Here is a 13385-nt window from a genome sequence, read left to right as displayed (position 1 = left end):
GTTAGCCGTCTGAGATGGTGGTTGCTTTGTTCAGTTGAATTTCCTTCTAGATTTTTTTTTTTTTTTTTTGAGACAGAGTCTTGCCATGAAGCCCAGGTTGGCCTTGAACTCATTATCCTCCTGCCTCAGCCTCAGTGCTGGGATTACAGGTGTGTGTTCTTTCCTCCTAGGTTTAATGTTGGAGGGTTTATGTGTCACTCATGTCACTCTCTGTGTTCCTTTGAGTTTTAGCCTTGTCATTCCTCTTAGAGTCAACCTTGAGAACAGGGAACTCTCCTAATTTGGACACTTTTTGCCAGTTTTGTTCTCGTCTGTGTCTTTTTGGACCCTGTAGTCTGTTATGCTGTGGCAGGAACCCCATTAGCTTTTTCATTTGCTCTTGGAGCTCATAAGGAACTCTTGTTGGTGAGGTTTCTCTGAGAAAATGCTGTCATGTATGTGCAAAACAAACAAAAAAGTTGCCAAGCAAGCAGGAAGCCCTGAATGCAATCTCCAGTACTGCACCAAAAAAAAAGTTTAATAGAAGTTAATTCCTCTTGAAAATGAATGCTAACTGGTTACATAACTGAGCTGTGAGTAGTCTGAACTTCCATGGGATTTCCAGTGGTTCCTTTTCATTTCTTTCAACAGCCATCAATCGACCACTTGCCATATGCAGAGCCCTGGGCCAGGCATGAAAGAGAGGGTGCTGGAGCTGTGAGCCAGCGGTGTCCTCCCGTTGTGGTTTCCCACCCTGTGGGGACTGGCCAGGTAGAAGCCTGGTAGAAGCTCTGCTGCAGGGCATGCTGACGTGGCTTCTCTTCAGAGGGCCTGCTGTGGGATTTACATTACTAGATGTGGCTGTCTCTTTGGCTCTTCCCGCAGCTCCATAGAAAAGAGCCACCATCCCTTTTCAGCTTTGCAAAGCAAGAGGAAAGTAGCATTGTGTCTTTTTCTTTATACTGTTTTGTGAGCGAAGCCTTTATTCCTTTATTCTACCGGGATCCACAAAGGATTTAAGGCAACCCTGAGACAGTCCATGCTTGTTTCCCGTTGATTACTGAAACAAAATCTCAGCTGGGGGATGTCTCCAGTGCTGTTCTGCTGTAAATACCATCTGAACTTGGAAAAACCCAGTGGGCTCGAGGGGAGATGCATGGCTTGGTTTCCAGAGACTATAAAACCCGTCATCCATCCCACAGTTCCTTTCATGTTGTTCCTGCATAGTAATGGATGCAAAAGAGATGTTAGTGAGCTTGGCATGGTGGCCCATGCCTGTGATCGCAGCACTCAGGAGGCTGAGGCAGAGGATCACGAGTTCAAGGCCAACCCAGGCAACTTAGTGAGCTCCACAACAGCTTGAGCTGCATAGTGAGACCCTTTCTCAAAAAACCAAAAACCAAAAGAAAACCTTTTTGAGTCTCTTCTAGAGAGGCTGCAGAAGGGACAGAATGGAGTGTTTGCTTCATTCACATGTCTGTTTTAGGATTGTATGGTTTAAAGTCCCTCCCTCCCTCTCTCCTTCCTCCCTCCCCTCTCCCTTCTTCCCTCCCTCTCTCCCCCTTCTCTCAGTTAAAACAGGAATCACTTCTTTTATCTCTCATCTGTTGATCGAGAAGCACCGTTGAAGTCCACAGTAGATACTCAATAATTGCTCGTTGAGTGACTGAGGGAGCACCAGCACTTCCCTCATCCTACTGGTTAAAATAGTACTTTGCCCTGTGAGGTTTGCACTGGGAGGTGTCCTGAGCGACACTGCGAAAATTGGTCGACAGAAGTGGGGAGTGCAGAGTCTGCACTGTGTAGATTCTAGCCCTCTGAGAGATGAGTAGTGCTCCTCCCTGTTTGAGAAGGTTGGCACGACTTGAGAGGAGAAGAAACCTCCCCAGCTTTTTTTTTTTTGGCGATCCAGTGGTTTGAACTCAGTGCTTCACACTTGCTAGGCAGACGCTGTTACCACTTAAGCCATTCTGCCAGCCCTTTTTTGTGAAGGGGTTTTTTGAGACAGGGTATCGAGAACTGTTTGCCTAGGACTGGCTTCCAACTTCGATCCTCCTGATCTCTGCCTCCTGAGTAGCTGGGATTACAGGTGTGAACCACTGAGCCCAGCTCCCTTGCTTCTTAGACTTGGCCTTTCTCACACTCGTTGCTGTGTATAAGGTTATGCTAGGACCTCCTGAGAAGGCTTTGATGAGTCAAGTGTGTGGTGCATCTAGAACCATGCTGGGCAGGGTGAACTCCACAAAAGAGGTTGCTTTTAAACCTGTGGAGTCTTCCAGAGACTTAGCCATCCCATTACTGATGGGCATTTCAGTGTTTCCAGTGTGCGCTATGGATAATGACTCAGTAAAATCCACATGTCCTTCTGCAGATGTTTCTGTGAGAGAGATTTCTGGAAGTAAAATTGCTGGGTCAAAAGATATGCACAGTCAGGCTGGGCGCTGGTGGCTCATGCCTGTAGTCCTAGCTACTCAGGAGGCAGAGATGAGGAGGATTGTGATTCGAAGCCAACCCGGGAAAATAGTTTGAGAGATCCTATCTCAAAAATACCCAACACAAAACTTCTTAGCAAGCATGGGACCCTGAGTTCAAACTCCAGTAGCACTAAAAAAAAGAAAATATATGCACAGTCACAATTTTGATAGATTCCTCAGAATTACCCTCCAAAATTTGACCAGTCATGCCTAAAGGTTCATTTCTGGGAAAAACTAAGCAGCTGTCTTCCCCTGCCTCATGTGTGCTGGATTCTTTCCTCCTCCTTCTGTTCATCACTGTAACTGAAAATGGAATGGAACCCTGTCTTCTCTGTCTTGCAGAGTCTGGCCACAGATAAACAACCAAAATGACTGACTCAAAATACTTCACCACGACCAAGAAAGGTACTGTGCGTCTCACCCTGGGCCTGCCTTACTCTTTCCCTGCCTGACCCTTCCAATTGTTTTCTGGGAGGCTGGGGAGCAGGGGTGTGTGGAGGCCTGGAGGGACTGTTGGGAACAGCCTACAACTTCTTTCCCTGTGGATCAAGAAACTAAACTGTTGAAGGTTACAACTTGGGAAGGGAAGAGCATTAGCTCTAAGTGTGGAGAAAAAAACTCCCTTTCAGTTCCTCATTGTTCAAAATCATTACATAAATATGTTGTTTTTTCCTGGAGAAAAGAAAACATCCAGTCCTATCAGCAGCCCCATGTTGTGTTGGGGTGTGTCTGGTCCTTATCCATGAGCACGTCTTTTCGTGTTGCAGTAAGAGTTCTCATCCTGTTTTTCATTTGCCTTTATCATAAACGTTTCCAAACAGTGCTCATGACTCAATATTAAGTCAATTGAATTGCTGCACTGCAATTTGCTAAGGTAGGCTTCTGGAGAGCCTGTTCTTTCTGCTTTTAAGGAAATGGAAATGTCGTGGCTGACAAGTGTGCTTTAACCCTGAAAGCATCTCTCTGGCCAGCCCTTCCTTCCCCTCCTTCCTTCCAAGTGAGATTGACATGTGTCTGCTGACCAGATGGAAAGAGCCTTGTTGAATCAGCTGAGCCAGGTCATGAAGTCTGCCTCTCAGCAGTCATTGTATTGTCCAGGCAGGTTTTTTTTGGTGAGACTGGGGTTTGAACTCAGGTATTTGCACTTGCACTTCACTGCTTGAGCCACGCCTCCAGGCTATTTTTTGCTCTGGTTATTTTGGAGATGGGGTCTTGCAAACTAATTGCCTAGACTGGCCTTTGATTTATTTCCTCCCAATCTTAGTCTCCCAAGTAGCTAGGATTATAGGTGTGAGCCACTGGCAGAGTCTCACTATGTTGATTAGACTGGCCTTGAACTCCTAGGCTCATCAAGCAGTCCTCCTGTCTCAGGGGTCTAGGCTGCACATGGACTCCAGTGGTTTTTATTGAACATCTACTGTGTGCAGTTATGAGACAGGCAGAATCTCTGGCTTTGCATGAGGTTGAGTTGGGAAGACAGTCATTTAGTAGTAGGCACATGAAAGGGTAGTGGGTGCAGGAGCTGTGGGAAAGCTCCAGGGGAAGCTAGCCAACCAAAAGGGAGGTGTGGGAAGGAGATGGAAGGAGTGAGGCTCTGCCTGCAATTCATCCAAGAAAGGAAGGCTGTTGGGTACAAGTTCCAAGGAACATGAAGTAAGAAGAGGTTGGCGAGGCATTCAAGGATCAGTGGGGGCCTGGTGAGCAGGTGCTACTTAGTGCCAAGTGTATTGGAATGTCAGTAGTGGGGTTTTTTAGTGCTTTGTTTTTTGTTTTTGGTGGTACTAGGGCTTGATTCGACCTCACACTTGGTAGACACGCACTCTAACACTTTAGCCACTCCACCAAGCCCTTTTTTCTGTTGGGTATTTTCGAGATAGAGTCTGTGAACTATTTGCCCGGAGTTGGCCTTAAACCACGATCCTCCTGATCTCTGCCTTCTGAGTCACTAGAGTAACAGGTGTGAGCCACGGGTGCCTTGCTTGTTTTTTTTTTTTTTTTTTTTGTGGTGCTGGGGATCAAACCACATGCTAGACAAGCACTTGCTCTACCACTGAGCTCAGTGATGGCTTTTTGGGGGTGGTTTTCATTTGGGGAAAGTGTCTAGAGCGAGATGCCTGGGTTCAAATCTTGACTCTGACATTAGTGATGTTTTTTAGAAGGAAGGTCCTAGGCAAATTCTAATAAAGGTCACGCTTCTAATAAAGCATGTTTGACTACATGCTTTGAGTAGGCATAGACTCCTGTAGAGGAGTCTGGGGTCAAGGTTGTCATGGTCTGGTGGATTCTAGAACAAGCAGACGTGGCTCCTTGCTCTCTTGCGGGAAGAAGGTACATGCTGCTTGATAAATTTGAACTGCAAGGTCTGCAGATTGCTCCTGGCTCTGTTGAGCAATGCCCTTAGTTTGGCTGTACCCGGGGCTTGCTGGGGTGGTGGTTGTAATTAACCATGTTTGCTGTCTCTTGGATCTCCAGTTCTCTGCTCAGCACCACATTATTCAGTCATGATAGAAACCCATTCTTTTTTTTTTTTTTTTCCTTTGTTAGGGTACTGTGGTTTGAACTCAGGGCCTCACCCTTGCTAGGCAGGCCCTCTACCACTTGAGCCACTCTGCCATCCCGTTTTTGTGATGAGTATCTTCAAGATAGGGTCTCTTAACTATTTGCCTAGGCTGGCTTTGAACTATGATCCTTCTGATCTCTGCCTCCCAAGTAGCTGGGATTACAAGCATGAGCCACCAGTGCCCGGTTTCATTTTGTTTTCTCACATTGTAAATCCATCTAGAACTTTCTCAGCACTTTCCTCACGTAAGAGTCTCTCCTTTATCTCTACTCAAAGTAACTTGAGAAGGAAACCCAAGACTCATTCTACAAAGAGGGGTCTAAAGACAGAGGATCAGCTGGGCACGAGTGTCTCACGCCTATAATCCTAGCTGCTCCAGAGGTACAAATCAGAAGGATCATGGTTCAAAGCCAGCCCAAACAAATTGTTCAGGAGACCTTATCTTGAGAAATCCCATCCAAAAGGGACTGGTGTTGTGGCTCAATCAGTAAAAGCATGCCTGCCTAGCAAGTGTGAGGACCTGAGTTCAAACCCCAGTGCTGCCAAAAAAGAAAAAAAGAGAGAGGATCACGTGGGAACTTAACAGCAGCAGCAGCTACCACTAAGCTGAGCACTAGTGAGAGAGCTCAGTGCCCAGTCAAGGGGCAGGACAGGTGACAAAAGAGGTGCAGAGAGACAAGGGCAACCTGGACAGGCCCACGCCTAGGAGTTTTGAGAGAACACATCTGGTTTTGAATCTCGGCCCTTTCACTTGCTGATTGTGTGAAAGTTACTGGACCTCTGACAGCCTCCACTTACTCATCTGTTGGTGTGACAAAATGAGAAGGGGTTTGGGAAAGATCTGGCACCAGGTGAAGAGAAAGGCTCAGGAAATTCAATCTGCCCTCCTAACCTGTTAACCGTCTTGACTGTTCTCCCAGCAGGGCCCAGAACAACCCTGCTTCCTCATTTCCTTTTTCTACATCATCAAGTTCTTACAATGTGGTTGGTGCATGCCGGAACTCCCTGGGGCAACCAAATTCCCATTTCCAAGCTGAGCAACCCCTTGTAGCTCAGGAAGTGAAACCCTGAGCAAGCTGTTTGAACTTGAGGTTCTAGGAAAACAGGAAAAGCCTACGTGTGGGATTGATCAGATCCTGTTCTCTCCCTGCAGTCCCTGAGCACCCAAGGATTAGCCTTGAGGGCCTCAGGTTGAGTGAGATTTTTGTTTTTCTGTGTGTGTGTGTGTGTGTGTGTGTGTGTGTGTGTGTGTAGTATTGGCGTTTGAACTCAGGGCCTCACACTTGCTAGACGTGCTCTACAACTTGAGCCATTCCACCAGCCTGAGTGAGGTATTTGAGGAAATCTTTGCTGCCTTCTGCATTTGCAGCAGCTTGGCTGAGCAGGCCTTCCCTACATGCTTTTTGTCTTCCTCAGGACCTTTGTCACTCCTGTTACTTCCATCATGGCCTCCACACTTCCGTCTTGATAATTCCTCTCCTAACCATCCCTTACTTTTGACTGTCCCACCTGAGGCCAAGGGCCTAAAACTGCCCTCTCACCTCCCTCCATATCTTTGGGAAGTTGGGGCAGGCACTCATCTCCATTGATCACTCATGCCTGCCCCCTTTTCTCAGGGGAGATCTTCGAGCTGAAGGCAGAGCTCAACAGTGACAAGAAGGAGAAGAAGAAGGAAGCAGTAAAGAAAGTGATCGCATCGATGACTGTGGGCAAAGACGTCAGGTGTGTGGGAGTAGGCTGGGTGGTCACCAGATGCTGGCTGACAGGAGAATTCGTAGATTGGGTCCAGTTCAGATTTGTCCTGACAGGCACCTAAGAACCCATGGCTCCCCTCATACCACTGCCTTCGTGAGCTTCTCTCCCAATGGAAGGCTTTGTTTGCACAGGAGTCATGAGCTCAAACGCTGATGACTCAGGTGATAACGACATGAGGGAAGTGGACCCTCTGAGAAGCTCTAGAGGATTGCTGCTGTCAGGGATGATAAACCCAGTATGGCCAGGTTTCCTGGTTTTTAAAAAAAAATGGGAAATAGGATTTTCATTTTAATGCTCCTTGTCTTAAATTGCCAGATGATATTAAAAACATACACCCCTGCAGATTGGATTTCTCTAATTTGCTGCCAGTTTGCAACCTCAGGTTTACACCTAACAGCTGGAGCGTGTCACGTGCAGGATAGCTGCCACACTTTTGCTCAGGCTTTTCCGCCCCCTGGAAGGCCATGTGGCCAGCTTATTTTCCCATCATTTAAGACCTACCCAGGGCCTCCCTTCTCCTGTTGCCTTCCCTCATCATCCCAGCCTGCTGCCCTGAAGTCAGCATTTGTTCTCTTCCTGTCACCCAGCACAAGTCTAGATAGTTCTCGTGTTGTGTACACTTTTTTGCCTGGGCTGTCCTAGAACCACAGTCCTCTCGAGCTCAACCTCCCAAGTAGTTTGAGATGACAGGTGACTATTGGCTGAGATGGGGTCTCACAAACTATTTGCCTGGGCTGGCCTCTCACCACACTCTTTCTGATCTCAGCCTCTCAAGTAGTTAGGATTCCAAGTGTGAGCCACTGCTCGCCAGCTGAAAATGATGTTTTTAGTGCCAACGACACGTGATAAAGAATGAGGAAATGACTGCCTAACAGTCACGTGATTAATAGTAGCAGGAATACTGAAACACAGCCTTTCTGAAATCCAAACGAGGCTGCTTTTGTCCAGATCCTGTCCTCTGTGCCTCAGAGACCCAGGGCTCATGTGGGACAGCTCTCCAGCCAGGTCCTGCCATGCTACTGCACTGCTCCAGACTTTCCCATGACTGCCCATCCTATTGCTGCCCTAGCAAGGCCCTCTTCACCCAGACTCAGGAGAAACAGCTCGAGGCCTGCTGAGGTCAGTGCAAAAGGATTGGGCATTTGCTGGTGAACTAGGCCTCCTTCCAAGTCCAGTTCCTTCTAGAACAAAAGCCGCTTTCCTTCAGCTAGAACACTGCTGTCACCTCCTCACAGAAGAAACATCTTTGTTCTTCCACCTCAAAAGCACTTGCCTTGCTGGTAGAATGGGCCCCAGAGAGCAAGGCAGGCTTGGCAGTACTTCCTCCTCCTGTCCTGCGTCCTGGTATGTCATCTTCCAAGGTGATGCATCCACTTCAGCTACAGAGACCTTGCCTCTGGGGCTGAGGAAGTTCACCTTGACCTCTTAAGCAGCTATGTTGCCAAGTCCTTGCCAATAAAAGCAGAAGAATTGAGAGGGGAGGTGATGTTCCAGACACAGAAAGTTGGCCTCTATATTTCACATCTCAAGAGGTCCCGTGACTAAGACCATTGGGTGCCATGTTGCAAAGGGTTCCACCCAGTTTAGCGCAAGGGTCACGGAATCAGACCTACCCCCTCAAGACGGTTATTTGACATTTCTGAGCGTCAGTACTGTTGATGACCTGGTGTTGCCCTCTTGACTTCGTGGGGCTTTTAAATGAGATGAAGTGTGTCGAGCCCTTAGCACCAAGCCTGGCATACAGAGTGTGTTCCAGCCATGCTTTGCTGGTTCTTAATGGGTGTCAGAGCTGGCCTGTGAAGCAGCATGGCTCATCTTGCTTCCCTGTCACCTTTTGGAACCAGCAGCCCAATGTAAGGGCCACATTAGGGGAAGAATCATTTTGTTTCCTCAGCACCTCTCAGACTTCAAGGACTAGATACTTAAGTATCACAAGTGCCCTGTGAAATGAGGGGTTTTGTGCTAGTGGTTAGTGGCTCTGGGGATCAAACTCTAGGCCCTGTGCATGCTGGGTGAACCTTCTGCCCCTGACTGAGCCATTCCCCCAGCCCTGAAATGTCTTTGTTTCATCTTTCTTGGAAATGAGGGAACAGGCTGAGGCTGAAGGACGTTTTCCAGCGTCACAGAGCTAGCAAGAGGCAGAGTTGGCTTGATGGGCTCTAAACCTCCCATGTGAACCCCATGAAAAGAACAAAGGACTTGTTTGTTTTAAAGTCACTGTTTTGGCTGTTTGTGATAACAGCATGATTCGGGCCTTCCCTTTTACTAGGAAGTCTTGTTTGTCTTTCTCCTTCCCTCCTGCCCACTGTCCCCTCCTCCCACCCCTCAATTAGCTGGCTGAAAATCTGGTCTTCAGCCTGTCCCCTTCTGACACCACTCTGACCTTTCAGTGCCCTCTTCCCTGATGTGGTGAACTGCATGCAGACAGACAACCTGGAGCTGAAGAAGCTGGTGTACCTGTACCTGATGAACTATGCCAAGAGTCAGCCCGACATGGCCATTATGGCTGTCAACACCTTTGTGAAGGTGAGCAAGAGCTCTGCGTGAAGGGGCAAGGACTGCTAACTGCTTTGGGTCCCCTTGGTCTCTGTGGAGTGGGACCTATGACCCCAGATTGAAACTCAGGCTCCCTTACAGACCTTTAGACAACCTCTGCTGGCGTAGGCTGACAGCTTCTTCCTCCAGCAGAGGGCTCCCTCTTCCCAGAAACTGGGCATCTGTGGCCCTGCCTCATTTCCTGTGAGGTCATACCTGGCCTGTTGGCCTCTCTTTGCCCTGATTTGGCCATTGCCCTGCATCCTTTGCCAAGATAGGATTTAGCAAGTGTCTGAAAGCTGCTCTGTTCCCTTTCCAGATTGCTCCTTTCTTTGTTTTCTGTCCCCAGAGAAGGAGCAAAGCAAGTCCTTGAATCTTGGCTCTGGTAGCTCGTTGACGCTCACATAAAGAAAATGAGCGTTTCTGTGGCAAGGGAAAGATGGAGGGCTGTGGTGCTGGGTGGATGTGTGACTTTGGGTGAGTGCTCAGCCTTTCTGAGAGCCTCAGGAACAGGACCAGTACTGTGCTGTGTGGTCCAGTGAAGACAATGTACAGAGCCCCTCACACAGTCTCTGGCGAATGCTCCGTGTCTGTTACATGGCATTTACTTGGGTTCTGTTGGCTGTGGTTGATGGAGATCCTACAGCAATTGCCTGGTATCAGTCAGAGGTGGAAGCCAGGAAGAATAGGAAACCACAGAAGGCTCATCCTGCCCCTGACCAATGGCTGGTTCCCTGCAGGACTGCGAGGATCCCAACCCCCTCATCCGGGCCCTGGCTGTACGGACTATGGGCTGCATCCGAGTTGACAAGATCACAGAGTACCTTTGTGAGCCACTTCGGAAGTGCCTGAAGGACGAGGATCCATATGTGCGCAAGACCGCGGCCGTGTGTGTCGCCAAGCTCCATGACATCAATGCACAGCTGGTGGAGGACCAGGGCTTCCTGGACACCCTTAAAGACCTCATCTCTGACTCCAACCCCATGGTAAGCACTGTCACTCACCACACCACCTCAGCTGCCTCCTGAGTTGCTTGGAGAGGCATTCACTTGACTCTCTGCCTGGATGTCCCAAGTTCTTAGAAGTCAGAGCTTTGCTGAGTGGCTAATTGTTCCTGTGCCTTGAGGTAGTTCAAGGGAGCTGGACCTGGATTCTCTTCTTTGACTCTAGCTGCATGACCTTGGGCAAGCTAACCTTCCACAGCTCTCTTTTCCTCATAAGTAAGATGGGTCTCATCTCTGTGGCTGGCAGGAAGGGATGCTGGGAACTTAACATGCCTGGCCTGGCATTCAGTGAGGGTGCAAGAAATGTTAGTGCCCCTCTTCCCCTTCTGGTCCTCTCATTGTCACTGCCTCCTCACCAAGATCAACTGTAAGTTCTTTTTCCTTTCCCATTTCCTCACAGGGAGCATAGAGTCAGCTTGAAGTAGCTTAGTGTGGAAGACAGGACAACAGGATGGGCTGGGTGGGAGCCCTGGTCTCCTCACCCACAGTGTTGGCAGCAGTTTGTGGGGCAGTTTGGCAGGATCTGTTTAAAATGAAATGTGCTCTACGTGTGCATTTCAGCCTCCACAGTCAGGAGGCTGAAGCAAGAGAATCTAAAGTTGAGGCCAGCCTGCACTACATAGTGAGGTGCTATCTAAAAAGAGAAAAAAGAAAAAGGTAACGAAATGCACAAGCTCCTGGGTCACTCAGGCACTGAGCAGCCATCCCCTCTCTATCCCATGGAGACACGGGTCACTCAGGTATGAGCAGCCAGAACAGAGAGTACACTGAGACACATCTGGGATAGGGGAAATTAGAGAACATCGCAGACCACGCACAAAAAGTGCTGCACTGGTGAAAATGGGGTGAGGGCCCAGAGTTTCCCCTGGCAAGCCCATCACCTCCTAGTAGCTTAAGGGTCTGCAGGAATCTTTGAGCTCTGAGAAGCATGTTGACAACTATTGAAATTAGCTGCTTTAACGGGTAGTGGGGCCCGTTGTGTTGGCAGTGGGGATTGCTTTCCATTGCCAGGCTCCTGGAGAAGGGTCTTTTGTGGGTTTTTTTTACCCCTTCTACGCCTCATAGGCATATGCCGGCATGCCCAGATTGTTTTTGAGATAGGGTCTCAAAAACTTTTGCCTAGGCTGGCCTCAAAGTGCCTTCCTACTTCTGCCGCCCAAGTACCTGGGATTATAGGTGTGTACCGCCACACCCAGTCTTGTCATGTTTCTTCTCAATGGCAGCTGCCCTTATTTTAGCTCCACTTTGCTAAGGATTTGCAGGGTGAGTGCTTGAGGTTGACCTCTTTGAGACCCACATCATGTACATCGGGCCATATTCCTTTGAGGATGTCCCTTCTCTAGTCAGCCAGTGCCATTAACCCCCCTGCCCCCTGACCCCAGCACCGCCCTCAGCCTCTGCCCCTCCACCCTCTCGACCAGGTGGTGGCAAACGCAGTAGCTGCCCTTTCCGAGATCGCCGAGTCCCACCCCGGCAGCGCCCTGCTGGGTCTGAACCCGCAGTCCGTCAACAAGCTTCTGACGGCCCTGAACGAGTGCACTGAGTGGGGCCAGATCTTCATCCTGGATTGCCTGGCTAGCTATACGCCCAAGGACGACCGCGAGGCTCAGAGGTGAGGAGGCTCCCCCTGCTTGCCCTCAGGGTCCTCTGGAGGCTCCAGCCCTGAGCTGGACCTCGGGCCTCAATGGACCTGTTTCTTACACCACACACCAGCATCAGGCACTTGGTAGGAGTGTGGCTTCTGCAGTCAGCTCTCCACCTGCTGTGAGCCTGACCTGGGAGCTGACAAGGACCCCAGCCTCCTCTGGGCAGCATCAGAGCCGCCATTCATCACATTCCTATCCGGGGTCTGGGGCTCTGCTGCCTGCCTTTACGCAAGAGACAATCTTCATAGCCATCCTGTGAAGGACATGCCATCATCGGCTGCCACCTTACAGCGGAGGAGCCTCTCTCATGGAGGGGTGGGAGTCATGCTGGTTACCCAGCTGGGACTCGCTTGGTCTTAACCAACTTGATATCCTGCCCGGTAGTAGGGGGAGGGAGGGAGCCGCCATTTGGAGGTATTTACTCCGTGCCAGGCACTGTGCTCGTTCTTCCCATGTGTTGTCCCCTGTAACCCCAGCAACCCTGTGCAGCAGGCACCATCAGCTCACTTTTACAGATGAGGAGATTGGGCTCAGAGTGCCTGAGCCTGCATGGTGCCAGTTAGCAGGCAACAGACCCAGAATCTAGCTCTTTCTCCCACAGAAGAGACGCTGTTTTGATAGCTAACAGCAGGACATTTCCCCTTGTCTCTCCTGGCACCTCTGGAACGGCTGGGCCCCAGCATCTGTGAGCGGGTGACACCCAGGCTCTCGCATGCCAACTCTGCAGTGGTGCTGTCCGCTGTGAAGGTGCTGATGAAATTTACGGAGATGCTGTCCAAGGACCTGGACTACTACGGCACGCTGCTCAAGAAGCTGGCCCCGCCCCTGGTCACGCTGCTGTCAGCCGAGCCGGAGCTGCAGTACGTGGCACTGCGCAACATCAACCTCATTGTGCAGAAGAGGTACCGAGACCACGGGGCGGGGGAGCTGGCCTGCCACACACAGGAAGTTGAGTGCCTCACCCCTGGGTCCCAGCCAGGGGTCTTTGCCCCCCTGGGGCCAGGTGTCAAAGTCAGGACACATTTTGGATTGCTGCTACTGGCATCCAGTGGGAAGAAGCCTGGGCCACTGCTCAGTGTCCTGCAGTGCTGGACAGCCCACAGCAATGAACCACCCGGCTCCAAATGTCAGCCGTGCCAGGCTTGACAAGCCCTGGCTTAGCCTCAGGGAGTTGGTAGGTAAAGGTGGGTGTGGGGCTGCTTCTGCAGACACTGGACGCTCAGAATCCACAGAGCTCTCCAGGAGTGGGTGAAAGATCTTGCATGCGTGTGCATTTCTCTAGGGGTGAGAGTCCATATCTCTAGTCAGGCTCCATGAGGCTGGAGGCCTCTGAGCTAGTGAGGAACCCCGCCACTAGCCTGGAGCCTGGGGGAGGGGTAGAGCAAAGTCCGAAGACCGCAGTGAAGTCCTGGGGTGGGGTGGGGTGGGTGTC

The 13385-nt window shown here is 50.0% G+C and overlaps 1 protein-coding gene across 5 annotated transcripts in view; it reads left to right on the top strand.

Annotated features, from left to right (window-relative positions):
• Nucleotides 1-13385, top strand: part of Ap1b1 (adaptor related protein complex 1 subunit beta 1) — a 49867-nt gene that overhangs the window by 15331 nt on the left and 21151 nt on the right. For 4 of the 5 annotated variants that reach the window (XM_074061112.1, XM_074061109.1, XM_074061110.1 and 1 more), the window contains exons 2-7: nt 2796-2858; nt 6630-6735; nt 9159-9294; nt 10044-10289; nt 11729-11919; nt 12634-12855. In XM_074061112.1, coding sequence (XP_073917213.1) covers nt 2822-2858; nt 6630-6735; nt 9159-9294; nt 10044-10289; nt 11729-11919; nt 12634-12855 — 938 coding nt within the window. In that variant the 5' untranslated portion in view covers nt 2796-2821. The remainder of the gene's footprint in view (nt 1-2795; nt 2859-6629; nt 6736-9158; nt 9295-10043; nt 10290-11728; nt 11920-12633; nt 12856-13385) is intronic. The other variant, XM_074061113.1, reaches the window with a different exon arrangement.

Source organism: Castor canadensis, chromosome 18 (genome assembly GCF_047511655.1).
Source record: "Castor canadensis chromosome 18, mCasCan1.hap1v2, whole genome shotgun sequence".
In the NCBI taxonomy this organism is placed as follows: domain Eukaryota; kingdom Metazoa; phylum Chordata; class Mammalia; order Rodentia; family Castoridae; genus Castor; species Castor canadensis.
This window is presented reverse-complemented; position numbering and strand designations above follow the sequence as displayed.